This window comes from Ovis aries, chromosome 8 (assembly GCF_016772045.2).
Source record: "Ovis aries strain OAR_USU_Benz2616 breed Rambouillet chromosome 8, ARS-UI_Ramb_v3.0, whole genome shotgun sequence".
In the NCBI taxonomy this organism is placed as follows: Eukaryota; Metazoa; Chordata; class Mammalia; order Artiodactyla; family Bovidae; genus Ovis; species Ovis aries.
In genome coordinates this window covers 55,778,811-55,802,579 of record NC_056061.1, presented here as the reverse complement: position 1 = coordinate 55,802,579, position 23,769 = coordinate 55,778,811, and the positions used below count along the sequence as shown (strand labels likewise).

The 23,769-nt window shown below is 39.4% G+C and overlaps 1 protein-coding gene across 5 annotated transcripts in view; it reads left to right on the top strand.

Annotated features, from left to right (window-relative positions):
- The first annotated feature begins 491 nt into the window (after positions 1–491).
- Positions 492–23,769, top strand: part of SAMD3 (sterile alpha motif domain containing 3) — a 45,060-nt gene continuing 21,782 nt past the window's right edge. Inside the window, exons 1-8 of one of the 5 annotated variants that reach the window (XM_060419281.1) lie at positions 492–596; positions 838–937; positions 1,590–1,758; positions 4,573–4,680; positions 6,546–6,611; positions 18,091–18,276; positions 18,752–18,836; positions 21,903–22,070. In XM_060419281.1, the coding sequence (XP_060275264.1) occupies positions 859–937; positions 1,590–1,758; positions 4,573–4,680; positions 6,546–6,611; positions 18,091–18,276; positions 18,752–18,836; positions 21,903–22,070 (861 nt within the window). In that variant the 5' untranslated portion in view covers positions 492–596; positions 838–858. Of the gene's footprint in view, positions 938–1,589; positions 1,759–4,572; positions 4,681–6,545; positions 6,612–18,090; positions 18,277–18,751; positions 18,837–21,902; positions 22,071–23,769 lie in introns of all 5 variants that reach the window. The other 4 variants (XM_015097408.4, XM_060419279.1, XM_042253459.2 and 1 more) reach the window with 4 other exon arrangements.

Sequence of the window (23,769 nt, the reverse complement as noted above, 5' to 3'; positions counted from 1 at the left end):
AATAGTGACAGTATAACTGAATAGTTAAAGAATATATCTTACGCACAATATACCTCTTTCACTTAGAATTATTGACATATTGAATCATTTTCCCATTTTGAATCTACCAACTAATTTTTTTTTAGGTTTTCAATCAATGTGCTAGTTCATACTAGTTATTTTATGAATCATAATGGTCTTCAATAAAGTTCTAGAACTGAGTGGAATATGTAAGAATATTATTGAAAGGAAGGAAACATTCAGACTCTTGAGAATCTGGCTCCTACTTGGTCCTCTTGCTAAAACGAAGCAATAAGAAGCAGTTACAAGCTCTCTCTCTTGAGTTGGGAGCTGCAAGGGGTTAATCAGTCTGGGTTTACTAAGTATCTCTGTCAGGCTTTTATCTGATCCTTCCATCCTTCCTCCCTTCCTCCCCTGCCCACCCCTTTTGTAAATGTCAACCACTTCCTGATAAGCCTAGTAGTGGTGAATTTCACACCTTTCTTTTCTTTGTGAAGAAAACTGGGTGTTAATGGTACAGGACTGAGTACCACTGTATGTCTCTAGCTGCCTGTTAGTAAACCTGAGGGATGCCTGTGGAAAAAAAGTAGGAGAAGGTGAAGAAATTTGAAAAATGAGACTAAGACATAGGTTCAAACTGGTCTCATTTTCAAAACGGGTATTTGTTTTATTAGCAACTTTCAGATGTGTATTCGGAAAACAATAATTTTAAAGAAGCTTAGTATTGAGAGTCTCAAAGAGTCTGCAAAGGAAAGGCTTAGACTGCTGATTGCTAAAATTAAACAGAAGAACAACAGTCAGAAAGAGAAACTGAAGAATCCTCTTTTTATTCTACAGGTGTATTTACAGGATACAGCCATGGAAACTTGGTCAGTTGATCAGGTCTGCAGTTGGCTGGTGGAGAAAAACTTAGGAGAGCTAGTACATAGGTTTCAAGGTGAGTTGCTTATACTTTCAAAAATGTTAATTGAGCAGTAGAGATATTGAGTGTCCTCTGTCATTGATTTCTTTTCTCCTAATGCATGTGAACATTGATGTGGAGTTGCTGCAGTAGGAAACTTTCATTTCTTTACCAACTGTAGCAGAGTTTGCATTTGACCTAGTATCCATGAGAAAATCTAATTATTTCAAAAAGAACTCAAAATAAATCTTGGGTTACTTAAAATAAATATTTGGTATATACATTTGATATTGCTTTTGTCCAGGATGTGCATTTTTAGGCAGCTTTGTATAATGTTGGATTTACAAGTATTGATTATTGCCTGGGAGGTACACTAAGAATACTCTTCCAAAAAGAATGTTTTTCCTTATGAAAACAATGGTAGAATCAGAAGAGGGGAGGCATTAATGTGGATGTAAAAAATTTTATTATGACTCCATGTTGCAGTACTTCCTTAGGAGCAGACATACATTTGGAATTATGCAATATTAGTGTTCTATTTTTGCAAAACCACAAATAATTTTTATAACTGCAGAGCACAAGTTTAGATGCTCCTTTTAACATGAGAAATGATTCTGCCTGCTCAGGGTACCGTGCTTTACAGTATTTTACCCAACAGACAGGTAGAGATTTTTTCTCTTTTTCCCAGAGGAAGAAGTAAGTGGGGCTGCTCTCCTAGCACTTAATGATCGGATGGTTCAGCAATTGGTAAAGAAAATTGGGCACCAGGCTGTTCTAATGGATTTAATTAAAAAATATAAGCAGAAGAGTCAAGAGCTGAAGTCCCCTGGAGAAACAGCCCCGGTCACACAAGCAGAGTAAGTGTTCATGAATGGCCTTATTTTTGATTCTGTGCTTTCACTAAGATGGCTGTAGCATGGCATATGGAGTTTAAACTTTGTTGAAAATTGTGACCATTTTCAGCTTGTGTGTACAGTAACACTATTTGCAAAGTTTTATGAATCAAGATACTTTTTCTTTTAATGCACCAGGTTTTTAAACTCCAACTCCATTCGTTAGGGAAGACTTATAAGCCTGAAGTTACTGTATAGAAATCCCTGTAACAAGCAGTTAAAATTTAACACAAGCAGAAATGAACTCCTGAGCTTAGGTCTTAAAGTTAGGACTTGAAGAAGGCATCTTTTTCTGCTTCTTTGCTTTCCCCAAAGCTATTTATGTGTGTATTTACTTATTTGCCCAGGATTCTTTATAGTAACTAATTTATATTCTCTTCTAGAGGCCTTCATAATATGATTTTCTAAAGATTTTTGCTACACTGGATTTCAAGAGTGTTCTTGGAGCACTGAATGCCGTGGTAGCATCCCAGAGAAGTCTTGTAGAAAAATTTGTGATGGTTTTGAGGTTTTGATGTTATTTTTTAAAAATCATTGACTTCTGCCATAAAAAGGAATGATAACAAAAATTATAAAATTAAAAATTTCACTTTATAATGTATTCCCCAGGATCATTTAGGCATTCTGATTTGTTTTTTTGATATTTGAAACTTTTTGCCAGATTTCTAAATTTAAATAACTACTGCATTCTGATCATTCATTAATTTTTTAAATAAGATTGTGATGTTTGATGAAATCCATTCCATGTTTTTACTTTAGTTTTTTTTTTTTTTCAGTATATCTGTAAAACTCTGTTTCTGTCTTGCTTTTTTATAAGCAATACAATGTTAGAGAGCTCTAACTTAGTTACTTTGAGGTAATTTGATTTCTAGAGAATTTGGATATTTGGGACCAGGAGGGGGATAGGTCAGCTTGAAGGAATGGCCCACATTTGGTCTGGAGAGTCTACCATTTGATTTATCTGAGGAATTTCTTCTAAATGTTGTTTTGATACATTTGTGTAAAAGATATGTGACTTTTGATGCAGTTCCCATTGTATGCCTTTACTCCTTTGCAGCACAGGGAGGGAGTAAACCTCATATAGAGCTCAAAGTAATTTCCCAGCATTCTTGGATGAGTTGGACTCTTGAGCTGGAAGTTCCCCTCAGTTGACTGGAATATTGATGTTGCCTTAGACACAGCTTGGAAGAAAACTGACAGCCTCTTTTTCCACTGCAAAGCAGTTTATAATGTTCTCTAGTAAATGAGAACTAACTGGACTGCCAGGAAGTCTGGGCATCATTCCTGGTCCTACCACTGACTTGGATTGATTGCATTAAATGTTGACACTCCTTTTGCTTCATCTCTAGGCTGTGAAAAATAATACATACTTCCAAAGTTAATCACACTGATGTTCAGAGTATCATAATCTTTGAGAAAATATCTCCTCCTCCCACACTAAAATATAGTCTTTTGTTAAATATTAAGCATTATTAATGTGGTTTATAAAGCCGTTTTGAAATGTAACCATGACTTAGAACACTGGTTTTCCAGGGGCTGAGTGGGGACACGTCATTCTACCCAGTAAATAGCTGACTCTAAGGTTTGTGTTGTTTTACATTCAGATTCAATTATTCTGGTGCAAAATCACAATTTCAAGTAGGTTTATAGGTTATAGTTAGTTAAAATGTTTATTGGCTATATTTGCTTATTGTCAAATATGTAGGCACTTGACAAATATATTGTCATGTGGGAGTCATAGTAATAGAAAAAATGTATAAGAATGTGCTATTTATTTAGTTAAATAATTTTAATAAGTTCTTAATAAAGATAGGAAATTTAGTGTAGTAAAAAGAACCCGGAAGCTAGGTATTAAAACTGGATTCCGAATCTCTGTTCTGATATTAGCTACTCATCTAACCTTGGAGATCTGCTTGACTTTTCTTAGTTTCAACTGTAGAATGAAGTGGGTAGAATAAATGATGCTTAGGACTCCCTCTAAAGAGTTTATAAAGTGGCAGCCTAGATCAGAGTTTACAGATGGGTTCCAACTTGAGTGTAAATTTCATTTAGTGGCTAACAGTTGCCTGGTATGTTACTTTGAAAAAAAATTTACAGGCCACATATGGACAGGATGCTTGGCCTCCAACTCAGACTTAGGCAAATGACAGGAATATATAACAGGAAGGAGTATATCCAGTTGCTTTTGTGTTGCTCTTGTTGAAGCCGGTAGAAAAATCACTGGACAGGAAGTTGGAAAGTTGGAAAACTGAGGTAATGGGTGCTGTTACTGAGTAGCCTGTGGAGGTAAGCAAGTTGCCTTCCTTTCAGTTGTACTGTTAGAAGATGAGGGAGTTAGTGAAGAGTGGTTCAAAGATCATGAAATTCCACAAATAATAAAAGGTCCCCCTAGATGGCAGGGAAGAGAGAAAGGATCTGATATAGAATTTCTTTTTTTTTTTTTTTTTTTTGCAAATAATAATGTTAATCAACAAAGGTATATTGTTATTACCATTGTTTCATAAAGGAAAGGATTATCAATAATACCATTTTTAAATGTGATAGATGAGTGAAAACAGCACAGTGGACTGGCATCATCCACCTCCCGGCATGTATTAACTGGTAGTGAGTGAGATGGCCCAGAGGGTTTTTCTTTCAACCCTTTCAGTCATGACTCTAATGTGGAGCTTGGAATGGACACAGATCATAGTGTTTACTCTGGGCTGATTTATACCTTCAGAGTCACCATGACAGCAACAGTTGAATACCCTAGACCCACCTTTTGTTTCTTGGTGACAGGGATGAACAGTCCTCCAGTCCAGCCAGTGGTGAGGAGCAGATGCCATCTTTCTATCCAGCTGACAACCTTGATAATGGATTAATTGATCACAGAGTACTGAAACAGAGGTGGGATGGACAACTTCTAAACATCTTAAAGCCAATGGATAATATTTGTCTTTATTTTTATGAGGTTTCATGTTTAAATGTATTTCTAAGTGGAAACTATTTGTTTTTCTGGAAGGGATTTTTGTAAATCAAGTGATGAAGATATTTGGTAAGAGATGAAGGTCAATTTTTTTAAATCTCTGCATTGAACAAGTTAAGTTTTGAGATGATATTATGCATCTTTCAAGGACACGTTGTTAAGGAAAAAGATGATTTTTCTGTCATAAACTGTCCAGAGTGATTGGCAGTAGCCACAAAGATGGAATTTGTTCTGCAAATAGTGTCTTAAAGAATTAGCTTTTTGTGGAGTCTTTTTTTTTTTTTAATTTGAATTAACAGTCTTGACCATTCCTGATGGAGGCACTACTTTGTTAAACGTTTCCTTATATCCCTACACTGAGTTTTATGAGCTGTAGTATTTCAACATATGGGCTACACTGGAACAGAGGAAAACTATATATCTAGAGAAACAGACCCAGGAACGTGGCACTAAACGTCCTGAGGGGGACTGTAGGGAAGATACGGTCCAAGAGTCATGGTAGTCATTCTAGGATTTCCCAGCCACCTGCTCTGTGCAATTCAGGCGATTATTTTCAGCAGCTGCTGAGCAAATGCTTTTCTTTAAGTGTACTGTCATGGAAAGGAGAGATGTCAGCTGGCACCACATAATCAGGCAATAATCAAGCCAGAGTGTCATCCTTTAGAGTTTCACTTTCCATTATCATCTCATCTAGTCCACGCAGCAGTCCTGTCAGGTCGGTATTATTCTCTCTTTCTTATGAACTGAGTTAAACTGAAATTTAGAAAAGTCAAGGGGCTTCTATCTAGTTTTCCAAATGGGCTGTTCTCACCTCAGCACTGAATATACTGCCATCAGCATGGGAGTTCAGGGGACCAAAGGCAGCAGCCTTAGCCCCTGGCCGCCCAGCCCCAGCAGCCCCGTGAGTGAGTGCAGGGAAACAGCACCTTTGATCAGGAGCTCTTGCAAATGGGCTTCGTCTCTGGGCTCTCTTTCTCTCTCCACCACCTGCAACCTTGCACTGTCACCCCTGGGCTCAAAGGCTCCAGCTCTTCAAGTGGTAGAATCCACCTTCCTTCACACCATTGGCTCCCACTTGGGGGTGATGAACGAGGAGGTAGAGACAATATCCTAGGTAGGGCTTGGTCCCCGGGGTCTTCCTGGTTTGAACTGTGGTTCAGAAGATGTAAATACGTTTCAATGGTGGCTTCCTTCACCTCCTTTCTGTTCACGGGTGCTTGTTGATTCCCAGTGCCATTCTTTGATGTGGTTCCAGGTGTGTGGAGTCAGTCGGGGGTCTTCAACTACTCCTCCATGAAGCTGCCAAAAGTTGCCAGTCCCTTCTCTTATTGTTCAGTAAAGACAGGAAGAGCAACGATTAGCCCCAGTGGTCCAACCCTGACACCACTGTGAATCAGTATTCAAACCGAAAAACGGGAATAATAACCACAAATACTTCTGTCACAGGGCTCCTGTGAGGACCATAATCTAAAGATAGAGCTGTCTTTAGATAGATAACACCTGCTCAGTGCTAAGCACAGGAAGCCCTGGAAAGCACTCAGAGTCCCACAGTCTACCCAGCATGGCTCTAGGTAGAAAGCTCACTTTGCTGAAGACCTCTTTCCTCTTCCTTCTTGCTGCCCTTTCTACAGGTTCTCTGGGTCCTTTCTTTTTCCTAAGCCCTCTGATGATATTCCATTCTTATATGGTCCTGCAATGCTGGCTGAGTCAGATTATTATGCCTGTTTTTTCACGTGGCTGATCAAAAGCACAACCAGTGCTTCAGGGTATTTCTCATTCTTTATAGTGTCTGCCATGGAGGAGGAAAAAAAAACAAACAAACCAGAATTGTGTTAGAAATGGAGAAAAATAGGTGAGTTTGGAAACCAGAGTCTCATATCTTTCTTCTAATCATAAAATGTCTTCTAATCTATGTGCCAACCGGCTGCTCATCACAAGCACTACAGTTAAACATGTCCAAAAACTGAACTCATGTTTCTTGCTTTAGTGTATATTTAAGTGTAAGAAATACAAATTCACTAGAACCCAGTGACAGGGGTAGAGACACCGGTGCTGGAAAGCCAGGGGTCAAGCTGTCCCTCACTCTCATGGAGCCACATGACGGCCATCTCCATCTCTCTTTTGCTTCCCTCGTCTGCCTCATGCCCTTGCTTCTTCCTTTGAGGATGGATTTATCCTACTATTCATGTACACTCTGTCCCATTCAGACTGGCTGGCCTATGGCAGGCTCACCACAGCACTGCCTCCAGGACATTCTCCATGAAAAGAGCTCAGATCATCCCAGGTAACAGACTCAGCCTTTCAGTATCTGGAGAAGAGGAACTAGGGGGGTTCCAGTGCAGGTCAGATGTCCCCTTCTGGGCAGTCAGCTGTGTGTGGGCAGATGAGGACAAAGCAGAGGTATCTGTTTTAGATAGTTTTGCTCTGGTTCTGCCATTTATTCAGGGCTATGGAATGGGGAGGGATAGAAGATTTTCTCCCCTCCCACATCCTATCTCAGAGAGTGGCTCCATCATCCAGCCTTGTGAGTTAAAATCCGATCCCTGGTTGGAGACCTGGATTTCACATGCTGCAACAGAGTTCATATGCCACAACCACAAAAAGAAATCCTCATGTGGCAACAAGTATCAAGGATCCTGCATGCCACAATTAAGAACCAAGACCTGGCACAGCCAGATAAGCAAATATTTTCTAAAAATCACCTATCTCCTGCCCTTCTGCCCAGGGTGCTATTCATTCAACAGGTGTTGATTTAAGAGCCTATTGCACAGTTCCTGTGTCAGGCTGTGTTCTTCCCTTCTCTTCTGTACCTGCTCATCATTGAAGATTCTGCTCAAAAGTCCCTCTTTCTGAAGGAACCCCCACCACCCGCCCCCTGCCACTGATATTCCAGCTCAGGCAAGGAGCCCTTTTTCTACTGTGTAGCATCCTCTACGTACCCCTTTCTTTACTTATAAGACTAGATAATAAAGACTTTAAAGTCTGTATTCCCTCCATAGAAGTGCTACCTGGGCAAAAACCATAGCTTTTTCCCCTTGTGAGCAGAGCATTTGGCACAGTACCTGGTAAACAGAGGCTAAATAGGAGTTTTTCTTTGAAATGGGGATGTATGGTCCAATGAAAGACTGAACACACCTTTACAAGACAGCATAAATATTTGAATAGCATCAATTTCTCTTTAGACATTTTTGATACAATTCCTGCTAAATATGCTCATTTTTTGAACAGAATTCAACCCCAGGAGTTTATGGGCCACTCATACATAACAGGCTAGCAAGTTGATGTTTGGCTACAGGGCTTTCACAAAGCCATGTGCTTTAATGAGGTGGGAAAGGATGGTGGATCGAGTGCCAGGTTTGGGATCTCACACACTTGGGGTGGGAATCGGACTGTTACTTGTTGTCCAGTGGGTCTCCGCACATGGTGTGATGGGACCCCCCACCTGCAGGTGCGATAACAGTGAAGGTACCTGGCAGCTGTTATTATCCCATACAAGGTGGCTGTCATTATTCTTGTGATAATTTTTCCTATGTTCCCTAAAAGGAACATGTGTTTTCCATCCAGATCATTTGCAAAGAAGTAAAAGAAGGCTCTAGAGACAGGACATTCACATGACTTTGACTCTTGAAACGATGTGTGTGTCCCAGTGGATGAATTCCAGGTTCCAAGGAAACACATGCTGCTGTGACATGAAGCAGCTTTCTTTGGTGATAGGTGATCCCATGCTCTTTACTGAATTGCTTAAATGCCCTTTCTTGATGGAAAGCTTATAAGGTCCTATCCTCAGCATGTGTTGGCGATCCTTTAGAAAGATATTTTTTCTTTTACAATGCCGTTCTTTATTTTTCCTCTACACTGTTTAAAACTGTTTGTTTCCCTTTTGGTAACTAATAAGGCATGAAATCAGATAAACACGTAGAGGTTTCCTAAATGCCACTTTAAAAACACTTGGCCTGAACTTTAAATATATGTGTGTGCAGATGTTTTGCTTCAGCCTTTGGGTATAATTATAAATTAGTCACAATTCCATGCATATTTTAAAATTATTTTAACGATGACTTTTTTTCTGGGTCTGGCTACTACTATAAAATACTGTAGAATGATCTTACCCACTTGCCTATGCTCAAGAGGGCAAATGTCAGTAGTTCCCCACTTGACATACTGTTTGTAGGCAATGCCATATACACAACTAAAATAAGGAGCAGCACCTTTGTGTGTGTATCTTATCCATCACATAATAAGGGGAGGTTCAAAGTACACCAAGTCCACCCAGCTGGTACATGGTCACATTTAGATGCTGAATCCCAGGTCAGTGAAACAAGAGTGCAGCGCTACATCCCTCATCTCCTACCCTACAGGTGTATGGAACACCCGTGCCTAAGTTTTGTGTGTTTTGGACGTATTACCTTCCAAGTCTACTCCCTGACTGGAGATTCCCGATGTACAGTTCAGTTCAGTTCAGTTCAGTCGCTCAGTCCTGTCTGATTCTTTGCGACCCCATGAATCGCAGCACGCCAGGCCTCCCTGTCCATCACCAACTCCCGGAGTTTACCCAAACTCATGTCCATCAAGTCAGTGATGCCATCCAGCCATCTCATCCTCTGTCGTCCCCTTCTCCTCCTGCCCCCAATCCCTCCCAGCATCAGGGTCTTTCCCAGTGAGTCAACTCTTCACATGAGGTGGCCAAAGTATTGGAGTTTCAGCTTCAGCATCAGTCCTTTCAACGAACACCCAGGACTGATCTCCTTTAGGATGGACTGGTTGGATCGCCTTGCAGTCCAGGGGACTCTCAAGAGTCTGTACAGTGACATAGTAAATGCTATAAAGCGTCCCGCAGTAAGAAAACCCATTTCACTCTGTCTGGCCCAGAATTCTTTCTGTGGAACATCTATTAACATCACAGGACCCACCTTAGGAACTGCTGACTTAATGATTTCTTACCTGAGTCAGGGTCCATTCATTCATTCCATAGTAAACATTTACTTAGTGCTTACTGGATGCCAGGCCCTGGGAGGCACAGAGGATACACTGGGGAGCAGAGCAGACCAAGCCTCCACACTCACAGAGTTCTCATTCTAAAATAGTGAGGAAATAATAAATACCTATGATATTACATTGTAAATACATTTAAGTGCTATGAAGGCCAATAAGGTGAAGAAGAAAGGGGGAAATAGAGGAAATGGTGTGTGTAAGTGCATGTGTGTGTTAGCTTCAGGAGGGTTTTTGGGGCAGTCTTTCGACTTTTGACTAGAGGTTGCTTGAGCAGAGACCCAAATGAAATGAAATGAGGAACACTGGCTCATCAAGTTAGAACACAAATTTCTTTCAGTGGAGGATATCTGGACACAGCCAAACAGGAATTGCAGGGAAAACTAGGCTGTTGTGACTGATAAATAACTCTCTGCCTCATGCTCATTCTTATTAACTAATAGGAAGTCTTCAGAGAGATCAAAGTAAACTTGATTTCTAGTCTCTTCTTCCCTTTTGTTCAGTCCAAAAGTTACTGAATATACACCATGAACTAGATATTATATAGACAGTGGCTGAAGTGGGGGCAATTTTGTCCTTGCCTAGGGGAACTCAGATTCTGACAAGAAAGATACAGAAGTTAATAACTGCAATATTGAGAAAGAGACATAGAAATAGAAATGCACAGGGTATAGAAATAGCACAGAAAGAAAGATAAATGAGACTTTTAGGGAAGTAAGTATGGAGAAGGCCCCTGGGGGAAATCTTCTCAAAAATTGAAGGCGGCGAGGGGGGTGGGGGGGGGTGGTGGATTTGAAACATAATTTGAATTTCATCTGAAGAAAAACGGAGCAGGAGAAGAAAGAACATTCCCAGAAAAGCAAACAGCATGTGCAAAGGTACAGGCACCTGAAATGGAATAGGACATTCTATTTGGAATATGTGCTCTTGGAATGTGAGAGATAGAGGCAGAGAAAATGGACTTGCTGGAAATGAAGAGGGGTGGTTATAAGGAGGCAAGAAGACCCTGTGCTGTGCCAATGGACAAGACAGTGCTCTATAACTGTGACTGTACATTAGAATTTCCTGGAGGACTTAAAAGAAATATATCAGGGCCCTATACCAGTGCTTCTCAAGCTCCACTACAATTAAAAATCATCCAAGAATCTTATCAGAATGCAAGTTCTAATTTAGTAAGTCAGGAGTGGGACCTGAGATCCAGCACTTCTAACAGGTGCCCTAAGTGTTGCTAGTGTTGTCTTACGACTATCCTTTGCAGTAACAGCAAGGCATTTCTGGGTGTACAATAGATTAAACGCTTGTGCCTCTCCAAAATTCATATGTTGAAACCCTAATCCCAATATGATGGTATTTGGAGGGAGGGGCTTTGAGGAAGTAATTAGGCCCTGAGGATGGACTCCGTATGGATGGAATTAGTGTCCTTATTAGAGGCTAAGAGGCCAACAGGACTTCCCTGGTGGTGCAGTGGTTATGACTGCATGCTTCCATTACAAGGGGGTGTAGGTCCGATCCCTGGTCAGGGAACTAAGATCCTACTTGCTGTGGGTCATGGCCAAAAAAATAGTATTTTTTTTTATAAAAAGGAAAGAGAACAGAGAGCTAGCTTGCTCTCTTTCTGGCATGTAGGGACACAGTAGGAAGATGGTCTTCTGTAAACCAGGAAGAGCACATTTGCCAAGAATCCAGCTTTGCTGGCACCCTGATCTGGAACATCCAACCTCTGTAACCATGAGAAATTAATGTTTGTTCTTGAAGGCACCCGTGTGTGTATGTGTAGTCGCTCAGTCAGATCAACTACATATCTGACACGTATCTGACTCTTTGCAACCCCTTGAACTGTAGCCTGTCCATGAAAGTTTCCTGGACATTTTCCTGAAATTTTCCATGGACAGGCTCCTCTGTCCATGAGATTTTCCAGGCAAGATTACTGGAGTGGGTTGCAATTTACTGCTCCAGGGCATCATCTCAAACCAGGGATCGAAACTGCATCTCCCACATCTCCTGCACTGGCAGGCAGATTCTTTACCACTGTGCCACCTGGGAAGCCCCTTTCACCACCTGGTTTAATGGTTCTTTGGTATAAATCAAGTTGCTTGAATCCTTAGAAATAGGAAACTTTTATTTCTATGAAGCTGCATGGTTGAGGAACTGGCAAGTCACAGCCTAGATGGCACACAGTTGGGACAAGACTAAGTCAGTCTCTTTTTTTGGCCCCAAAAGTCACATAAAACCAGCACTGTGGGCCAGATTTGAAAAGTGAATTTTTCCAGGCTCATCCCTATTTAGCAGATGCTCTGAGGATATAAACTGTTGACATGAGGTCAAGGTTCAAAAACGTAGTAGTATACAGGTGGATTAATAAAAAAAAACTGCCCTGAACCACCCGATTTTGATAATTATGAACTACAAAATTGTAGTACTGAACATTTTGCAACAACTGCATAGGTAATGTCTCATTACTTTTTCTTTTTTATGAATGAGAAATAAAAAAGAAAAAGAGGGACACAGACATGATAGCTCTATGAGATCTGTTTTTGTGACTGCCCTGCTAATAAATATAAATATTGAGGGTAAGGTCACATTTCTGGGTCTTTGTCCATCTGTCAATACCAAGAAGAATTGGGGAACAGGGAGAAATAAACGATGTATTTATTTTATGCTTCTTTTCTTGATTAGTCAAGACCCCAAGAGTTCCTGGCTCCTTGAATCTCTCACTGGCAACCAAGGACAGGGAGGATGTGAGAGGTGTCTGTCTGTCCGTCTGTGTTACAGCACAGCGCCTGATGCCAGCCACATCTCTACCTCTACTTTCTGCTTGATTACGTGTTCACACATGCCTTTCAGAAACTAAATTCCTCTGGAAATTTCATAGATTAAATGGCAGCTGTGATAGCCCAGAGCTATAAAACACAAATTAAAAGCACACATCAAATGATGAGAATGTGGAGCAAACATTTTCTGAATTACTGGTGGTTGCAGTGCAAACATTTTCTGAATTACTCATGGCTGCAGCAACAGAACAGCATTTCCTTCATAGTCCGTGCATATCTTGCTGTGACATCATTCTATATTTTCAGAGGTGGCATCTCACCTAGCTCATTGACATATATCTTTCTATTGGGCTTTTCAAAAACTTCTTGTTTACTTTGTTTTCTTAGCAGTGGAAGGTCTTGCCCAGGTAAAGTAAAGCAGGTGATTCACAGAGTATGGCCTAATAACACAGAAGCAACATTTCTGTTGAGCTTTGTAGTTTGGTGAACTTCCATCCCTGCTTTGAGGATGTGTATTATAAGGTCCTTTCATGTCCTACAGTTAGATGACAGCAAGTTCTTTAAACAGATGTCCTTACCTTCTCTTACTTGACTCCATTCTCTTCTTCTGTGTTCCCAAAACACAAGCTTTTAGATGTAGTTACATGGCATTTCGTTTCAGAGTTGATAATAGAGAACTGGGCACCCCGATAAATATACCATTTTCAGTGTATAGAGTCTGCAAGTTTCTGTGTGGAAAAGAATAAAATGAATGTAGGCTTATGGAACACAGTCTTTCCATTAAGTCCCTGGAGAGCACAATATTTGTCACTGCTTTTTTTTTTGATGCTGGGAATGCTACTGCTGATAGAGGTGGGTCTTTACATGTGAAGACCAAGCCTGGCAGTGAGAATGGCTGTTCTTCACAGCAAAGACTTCCACTTGCCTCATGCTCTTCTTCCTTAAGGACGGGAAAGCAATACCATTTTACAAGACTAGAAAAGCATCACAGTCCCTCAAGGTAACAGTTTATCTCCATGCTGGGGACCCCCAGAGAAAAGTGTCATTTGTGGCCCAAATTTTAGGAAAGTAAACACAACTCCAGTAATCTTGCCTGGAAAATCCCATGGACGGAGCAGCCTGGTAGGCTGCTGTCCATGGAGTTGCGAAGAGTTGGGCACGACTAACTGACTTCCCTTTCACTTTTCACTTTTCATGCATTGGAGAAGGAAATGGCAACCCACTCCAGTGTTCTTGCCTGGGGAATCCCAGGGACGGGGGAGCCTGGTGGGCTGCCGTCTGTGGGGTCGCACAGAGTCGGACACAACTGAAGCGACTTAGCAGCAGCAGCAGACCTAATTCATGACTATCATGCCAAAAGTCAACCAGGATTCAGTTGAGTGTGACATGAAGTCTGCCCTTGGTTCTATAAATAAGCCACATGGGATGTAGCTAAAGCCTGGTGAGAAAACTTCTTTGGGAGGGTTTTCTCAGTGGTGGTTGATTATTATGAAGTTTGCAAAGCCACAGTCTAATTCTTAGGTACCTTTTGTGTATACAGAGGACTCTACTCCAATCCCCAGATCTGCCTCTCTTGCATTTGGGTCCCACACATTTTCATATCTCAAACTTGAGGACTTAGTGATATCACACTTCTCTCCACTAGCACATCAGCTTGATGCCTTCCTGTTCCTTTATCATGGGTGGGTTGTTTTTAATATAATAGAACTCCCCTTTTTAAAAGTTGTCAATTTCATGTGTGAAAACACAAGTTTAAGCAACTTATGACTGTCTTTGTTTATCTGTCATAGAATGTTATATTTAATATTTGTTCCTGAAACTTTACATAACATTTTTGTTATAGAACTGTTCCTAAATAACTATATAGCAGGTATAGTTCTAGAACTGTTAAATAACTGTTATAGAACTGTAGAACAACTCTTTCATTCGACAATGGCATTAGGGAAATCAGAACAGGTAAGAAAGCAAGACATAGTTGAGTACCCATGGGGCCAGTGCTGGAGCAGGCCATGTGGGTGATTTAGACAAGGAAGACCACCAGAGAGCCAGGAGAGAGGGGAAGAGAATCTGCCTGGGGAGAAGACCTAAGAGGAACCTAGAAGAATGAAGGAAACAAGGCATTTGGGGTGAGAGAAACAACTGTTGACACATGCGTAATGTGTCCTGGAGGTTTAGAAGGCTTGAATCTTGGCTGGATCTGAGAAAAAACATTGGATACTAGCTGATAATAAAATGGCACACAAAATTGAACTATATTATGAGCTGTCCTAACTACTGAATAAGTTATATACCCTGGCGATAAAACAAGTAGTCCTTGCCCACTTGTATGTCTCTCCTGATCCCTACCAAGGCTCAACTTCTGTTTTCTGTATGTTGAGATTTTTCCTTAACAGGCTGGAACTCCACTGGCCCTTTTCTGCATAGGGCCATCTCCCTTATCCTAGGTGAGGCCCATATTGTCTGTTTTTAGGAGTAAAAATAATTGATGATTTTTCATTCTTATTAAAGTTAAACAAAGTTTTACAGTCAGTGAGCTTCTTCCTGAGAACCTCTATCTCATGATTTTTTAAAAACATTTATTTATTTATTTGGCTGCATCAGGCCTTAGTTGAGGTATGCAGGATCTTTGATCTCCCTTACGTTCATGTGGATCTTTTGTTTGCAGCTTGCGAGCTCTTGATTGAGGCATGTGGAATCTAGTTTCCTGTCCAGGGATCGAACCTGGCCCCCAAACTCTGGAAGCACAGAGTCTTAGCCACTGGACCAACAGGAAAGTCCCTCATAATTTTTTAAATTGGCACATATTGCAGTAATAATATTGATAATTATCAAATGTGTCAGCTTAAGTTTGTTGTTAGTTTCATTTTATGACAAATATAAAGTCTACATAGACACTGAGTATTTAGTGCAGTAGACTCTGGTTCAGATAGACTGGGAATCAGTCTTAGCCATTAACATGTTTTAAAAGCTTTCCAGATGATTGTACTGTGAACCCAGGGTTGTGACCCATTGAATCAAAGATCTTTGTTTTCTGATATTATCTTGTTAAAGGGCACTGACTCTGAAGTGGAAACAGAAATATCAGCATCCTCTTAGTTTGCGACTGTTTTCTGCTCCATGTTCTTACTTTGAGCTGACTTCTACAGTGTTCTGCTCAACTCTACCTTAATAATGATATGAATAATCATAACCTCAGAGTAAAGATTTTTAAAATACAATGCAAATATTGAATTTTAATAGTTTTATGAATGGGTGGTGATTGTGCCTGCAGTTATCTGCACTCAATTAGAATGTGTTTTTAATTTCTGATTCTAGTATTCTGTATAATATTAGTTTTGACTTGTGTTAGTTAGCATACTTTGTATTCTGTTCACTTCCAAAATATCTTGTTAAGTTGTTTTAATGTAAGAAAGGGAAAATTTGTTGCCTCTGAGTTTGTCTAATTAGGAGCAAGATGGACTGTCTGGCTTTGATTGAGCCTATATGTGTCTAGTCACATTCTAGGCATTTGACAGAAATAAAAACATGTTATATATATAGTTCTTACCCTGATGTTGAAGAGAAAAGACATATATAGACCAAGAAGATAAAAATTGCCTCAAGACCTATTTTATAGCATTGGAATGTAGAATTATTCATTGATGAGATACTATATATACTATATATAGTATAGACTAGCAACCTCAAAAGTCTAAAGGGGTCATGCAGTTAAATAGACTTGAAATTCATAGGGAAAGGAGTTAGATGTTAAAATGTTGTACTGAAACCAAATTTAGTGCCTGCACAGTTATAGCACCTTTCAAAATCTTGGGAAAACACAAAATACAGCCAATGAAACTTGCCATTACTTTAGAATCTGGGTCTAAGTAGATAAAGGAGAGATCGTGGGAGAAAGAAATAAGAGACTAAGAAAGGAAATAGGGATTGTAGATAAGTAATTGCCCCCTAGTACCTTCCCAATAAATATTTGCTTGAATGAATGAATGAAATAAGAGGGGAACATATTGGAAAATGGTTTGGGCTGAGGCACAAATTTCTTCTGGGAATTGTCTGTTGCTGTATTGAATCAAGTGTTGAATTATCAGTGTGCTTGTTTTAGCCAGGAAGTGTTTTCACCACCAATATAGTTATTGCCAAAGGGGAAGAAAGGAGAAAGATCTTATCACGAAAAGAGAGCAGAATTCTTTCTCCAATTTCCTTTATTCCTCATGTTTTGTTATATCTCTTGCATTCTTACAAAATATGACCTAAAATTCTAAAGGAAACCTGGTCTTTCAAAGCTCATCTGAATTTTGTTTGGGCTACTAAGTAGTCCATGCTTGTGCCAGAAGATTAACCTACTTAGGTTAATTTAGGAAATCTTTCTTTGTCTTCAGCTTGACTTGCTTCTATTACTTCACTTCCTTCCCAGTCAATCCTATTATTGAAATGGACTGAATGCTACCTCTTGCCTCTGGTAACTTGCTTGAAAATTTTAGTTTTTACACACTGGATCAGTCACTGATTTTAAGGTTTTAAAGTGGTTCTGATATTTAATTTTATAAACAAAGTTACTGAGATTTAACTTTCATAACATAAAATTCACCTATTTAAAGTATACAGCTCAGTTAATTTTAGCAAATTTATGCCAGTGTGCAGCCATTGTCACAATCCATTTTGGAACGCTTTCATCACCCTAAAAAACTCCCTGGTGTCCTTTCTTCAGTCAGTCTCCACTCCCACCCCAAGCCCCAGGCAACCACTGATCTGCTTTCTGTAGCTATCATTTTCTACTGTAGCCTTTTGTAGAAACTTCATTTGAGAGGATCAGAATATCTAATACTTATTTTAAATTTAGAGACCAAGTTTACCTTATTAAAATAGCCAAGAACAACTAAAGTGACTCATTAAGTGACTCTTGTACTTCACTACAATATTATTTATTGTAGTGAAATAAATAATAACACATTAATTAGAATTAATAAGTTAATTTTTGCGGCCAGCTAATTAGAAGGTTCTGAATCAGATGCTAAGTAAGACTTTATCACATGCCTCATTTGCTTTGCTGAATTGCAATTTACTCTCTTTTAGTTAGATATCTTGTTCAGTTTTAAGCTACGCATTACCTATTGCCTCCTCAAGATACATGGATCAACATTCTTCCCAACTTCAGACTGTCTTCTATAGCCTATGTTGTTATGATATTTTTTCCAGAATGACAAGTATTTGTGTGTGTGCAAAGGGAAAGAAAATGAGATACTTGATGAACCTTTAAATATTTGCACATAGATGACTGGATGGAAGATGGGTTGACGATGTCCATATATTTAGATCTCAAGAATGTGGTTTCTATCATCAGTTCTCAGGGTATCAGTTCAGTTCAGTGCAGTCGTTCAATTGTGTCCGACTCTTTGCCACCCCATGGACTGCAGCACACCAGGCCTCCCTGTCCATCACCAACTCCTAGAGTTTACTCAAACTCATGTCCATTGAGTTGGTGATGCCATCCAGCCATTCTCTCAGGGTATAGAGAATTAATAAGTTGCATATATTTGAAATAGAATTTCACTCTTTGTGTTTTTTATTTCACAGAAGGAAAGTGAGACACATTCTAGCAAGGAATAAAGCCTTACAATGGACTAAGTCCTACGTCTTACCAGAGTTTCCTTATGATGTCAAGTGCATGCTAGCAGAACAGAAGTGTCCCGATCACAGCATGAGGATAAGGATCATTGAGTTCCTCCAGGCAGACATGACCAAGTATCTGGAAGGCTCACTGTGAGTAATAACAGGGCAGACTTGCTGCCTTGGGAGACGGCATGTTTTCAGAATAGACTTGAAATCATTTGGAACCCATTCTCTTCAGATTTTGCATGACAGATCGGTAATAAGTCCAACATTGCCCAATATTTGAATGTATGCGCTATGCTCAGTTGTGTCTGACTCTTCTGTTACCCCATGGACTGTAGCCCACCAGGCTCCTCTGTCTGTGGGATTCTCCAGGCGAGAATACTGGAGTGGGTTGCCATTTCCTCCTCCAGGGGATCTTCCCAACCTGGGGACCGAACCCAGGTCTCCTATATCTCCTGCATTACAGACGGAATCTTTACCACTGAGCCCTCAGGAAAGCCCTGATTTGAGTGTCTACATTATCACATAGCAAGACTTGAAGAAAAGTGAATGTAATGTGGACTCATAGGGAGGAACACAGGCTTCTTGAACTGAAAAATGTCCTCCCTGTCATGCTGAACAGGTACCCCACCACCCAGCAGTATAACGACGTGGTCAATGCCCTACTGCAGGCCCACCCTTTCCTGGATGAGGACGGCTGTGGCTTTGTAAGTGACCACATGGCACCATTCGGTTACTCTCAACCCTCCTTGTGCTGTCCACTAATTTCAGGCCTCACTCCCTTTTCCCCAGTCTCTCTCCCTGTTTATCTAGCTCTGTCTGTTTCTCTTTCTCTGTCATTTTCTGTCTGGTCTCTCTCTAATTCCATTCCCTTAACCATCTCTTCTGTCTCTTGCTCTCCATCCCCATTTTGTTCTTAGTTTTGGTCTTTCTCTCTCTGCTCTGTTCTTTTTGATGATTTCTATGTGTTTCTATGTCTTCTTTAAAAAAAGATTTATTTTTTTAGAGCAGTTTTAAGTTCACAGGAAAGATACAGAGATTTCCCAAATAGCCCTTGCCCCTACACATCCCTAACGTCCCTCGTTATCAACATCCCCCACAGAGAGGTAATTCATTACAACTGATGAATCCACACTGACACATCATAATCACCCAGAGTCTATAGGTTACATTAAGGTTCACTCTTGGCATTGTGCAGTCTATGTGTGTTTAGACAGATGTATCCATGATTATTGTATCATATATAGTATTTTCACTGTGCTAAAAATCCTCTGTGCTCCACCTGTTCATCCCTCCCCAGCTTCCTCCTTGGTCTTCTTTCTCTCTCTATGTTGTCCTCTAGAAAGATGATCAGAATCTCTCTCTCAAAGCTATCTGGAAGCTCATGTTTAACCGTGAGTCTCTAGGAAGGATCTTCAAGAGATGCCATACTAGAAAGAGAAGCTGTGACTGTACCTACATCCATGCTTTCACATCACTAGAGTGGTTCTTGCCTTTCTGTTTAGACCCAAGCAGAAGCTGTATAGTTTTGAGGGCTTAACCCACAGCCTCACCTGATTCTCTCACGGCTCTGCTGTTCTGACAAAAAAAGATCCTGGTGGTGTTCTGGGGCAGCAGTTCTCAACTCTGGCTGCACATCAGGATCCCCAGAGATGCTGATTTAGTTGATCTGAAGAAGAAAGCTTTGCATCTTTAAAAGGACCCCAGATGATTCTAATGTGCAACCAGTGTTGAGAAACACTGTTCTAGAGGTTTCCGTATAAGCTTTGCTCTCTGGATCTCCAAGTCCCTTGGCTTTAAAAGTCGGGGATCTCCATTGCCCAACAATGTAAACATACTCAACTCTACTGAACTGTACACTTAAAAAAGTCAAGGTGGTTAAAAAAACTTGAGTGCGTTGTGACACTGGAACTGTATGACTTAAGGGACAATTGTGGAGAATTATAGCTTTTATACCTAAAGCTATAATGCCTATTAGTTCTTATATCTCTAGGTGACATGCATACGTTGGTAGTTGTATCTAAATAAGATGCATGTCCTTTGTACTTTATTTTCACAGACATCTGTGAGAAAAACTTTTTGCTGTACTTTCTTGAAGATGTGGAATTTAAGCAATCAGTTCCAATCTGAATAGCAAATAATAAATGTCACTATCTGTGAACATAACATTTAAGGCCTCTGTTTTCTTTCTTCCCGCCCTTGCTTTGCTTTTTTCTTTCTTTCTCTCTTTCTTTCTTGGAAAAAGTTCATTATATATGGATAGAATCATAGAATTTCCTGAGTGGGAGAGGGCCTTAAAGATTATTTTTCACCACCCAGACTCAGAAAAGACATATCTAGAACCAGTAACTTTGAAGTCAGACTGGTATTCAGCTACCCTTGCTTCTAGTATGATATCCTCTCTAAAATATTCTGTTGTGTACAAAAGCACACTATGAAACATGTATACTATCATGTAAGAAATGAATAGCTAGTCTAGGTTCGATACAGGATACAGGATGCTTGGGGCTGGTGCACTGGGATGACCCAGAGAGATGATATGGGGAGGGTGGTGGGAGGGGGGTTCAGGGTTGGAAACTCATGTACACCTGTGGTGGATTCAAGTCAATGTATGGCAAAACCAATACAGTATTGTAAAGTAAAAAAATAAAAGTTAAAAAAAAAAAGTAAACCAAATTTTCTCAAAAAACAAACAAACAAACAAACAAACAAACCTGGGGTCCTAGTATTGATAATTACCTGACATGACATGAATTCCTTCTATACTTAAGATATAACATTTGCCAAAAATTAGTGTTACTGTTTATAGAGTTAGTTGTGTTTTAAAGAGTCTAAATTTGCTGTTTCAATAAGTTATACTTTCATGAAGTTCAAAAGCTATAAAAGGATATAAATGGGAACATCTCCCTCCCACCTCTATCCTCCAATCATCCAATTTTCCTTCCCAGAAGTAACCAGTATTATTAAAGTTTCCTCCCAGAGAATCTTTGCATATATAGAAGCAAATACATATCTATCTACTTACATTTTGACCTTTAGTTCTGTAGTTATCAAATGAGACAAACAGAAAGTTATGAATAATGCTTACTTTGATCTTGTGTGCTTTTTACCCACATCTTTTCCCAGCGATGTTAACTAAAGATAGTTCACTGTTAAGAGACCTGCAAAACTGCTTAGCACATTATGGTCCAGGTTTGTACACATACAGTGAAAGGGGAGACTTTGGGGCATGGTAGGTGTTTACTCAAACTCTCCCCACAAATGTATGTGACGTTGTGTTTCTAATGTAACAGTGGGCGATGCAGAAAATTTCTTAGAATATTAATGTAAGAGAGAGAGTACACAAGCGAGGAAGCATTTGGTTCTTTTTAGGACTAGTTTTATTCTTAACTTTTAAAAATTTAAATATAATTGATTTATAATACAGTATTAGTTTTAGGTGTACAGCAAAATGATTCGATTATATATGTATATGTATATATATATATATATATATAATTTTTCCAGATTATTTTCTATTATAGATTGTTACAAGCTTTTGATAGTCACAATTTTGTATTTCAAAAATTTTCAAATTTACAACAGAAGTTGAAAGACTGTTACAGTGAACACCCATATACCTTTTAACTAGATCAAGATTTCTCGGTCTGGCCAGTGTTTGTGATGGGAAGATATTTTCAAGCCCAAAGGTGATAGACAACAATTTTATTGTTTATATAGGCTTATTCAAACCTCTTTGAATGTTAACTGCCCTGTTTTATAATTTTACACAGTTTTTATGGAAACGAGCTCTCAAAGATCGCTTTAAATATGTTCGAAGACCCATAGAAGATGATGAACAAGTGATGAGAAATAAGTGTAAATTTGGACACCGAAGAGGCCAGACAAGGAAATCTCTTGCTGATATAAGATTTAATGAAATTAAAACTGTCCAGATAAAAGTAAGATTGAATCTTTAATTGTTCTGACAACTTATTGATTGACTGATTAAGGAATAACAAATACTAAAATAAAGCAAAACAAAATATCCTTTTGAAAATTTAGCATGTGGGTCAGAAACCAAGAAAATCTGTTTTGCTTTTGTGAATGAGAATACTTCCAGAAGAGGGTTTCCAAAAACCTGAGCAGAGGGTTTATTGAACATCTCAAGTTTATTCTTTCACAATCTTCAAAAGACTTGGAGAGACTCTTAAGTTCTGAATCTTTGAATAATTTCTTTACCTCTCATCCTAAAATGTGTCCTATGTTCTCACTGTTCTTATTACTACAGAAAGTTTTTAATACTCATATTGTAGGGGTCAAGTAGCCTCTGGTTTCAAGGTTTGGGGAGGAAGATAATCCACACACACGAGTATAAAATGCCACAGTGTTCTTGCTTTGTACAGAGGCGGCCGAGAGGAACTTCAGGCCAAGGGCCCCTGGCAGGGTCTGGAGATTCCCTGCTCTACAGTGGGTTTGCTGTACCATAATGTTGATGTGGGTCCTCATTACCTGAGGTTCTATAGCTATTATCTACTTCATGGCCCCCAGATGCTCTCAGAAACAAAAACGTCCCCTGCTAATAAAATAGACTGAGCTCCTTAGGAAGGATGGCCTAACTATCAAGTTCAAGAAGCTAAATCTCATGTCCCCCGAAATACTATTTTTCCCTCAATCCAATATGAATGAGTGGGCTTCCCTGGTGGCTCAGTGGTAAAGAATCCACCTACAGTGCAGGAGCTGCAAGAGCCACAGTTTTGATCCCTGGGTTGGGCAGATCTCTTGGAGGAAAGCATGGCAACCCACTCCAGGAGTCTTGCCTGGAGAATCCCATGGACAGAGAAGCCTGGTGGGTTACAGTCTACAGGGTCACAAAGAGCCAGACATGACTGAAGCAACCTAGTGCTCACACAGCACAACATAAATATGTAAATCTAACTTTTCACTATAGGCACATTTATGCTAGTGAATGTACTCAGTGTAAATATTCTGTTTTCTTTTTCAGCTAGTATAATTATTTAATATTAATAGAGCAGCCTATCAGATTATCTCAATTTTATTGTCACTACTTATAAGTCCCAGGGGACGGGAGTATTTTTTTAAACATATTTTGTAAACTATTCATTCTATCATTTTACATAAGAAAAATTTTAGATCAAGATGTATTTTTAAATATCTTATTATGTAACTTTCAAAGTGTTTTCAAAATGACAGTCCAGTTAAGGTAATACAATTTTATATCTGCTCTTTGATGAAAAGACAAGACAGATGAAAGGTACATAAATTAAAAGATGTGATTTTATAGAAACTTCAACTGCAATATTCCAATTTTAAACTAAAATCATAAGATAGAATTAGATTTGTTTAAAAATATATTTTATATTCTTAAAATAAAGAGCCACTTTGTAAAGGAACATAATTACATTATGCATAAGTATTCTCAAAATATGTGATTTTCCTCATACTACAAATGGAGTTCCTTTATAAATGAATTAATATTTTACAAATTCAGTTTTATTTCTTTCCCTTTGATGCATGTTCCACCAAAGCTCACTGGAGTGGGATGAATGGTAAAATTGGAAAAGCAGTCTTTGTCCCCAGCAAGGGTAAGCCCACGGGGTCAGAGGTCACCCTGAGAGACCCAGGCTAAATGGCAGCTCC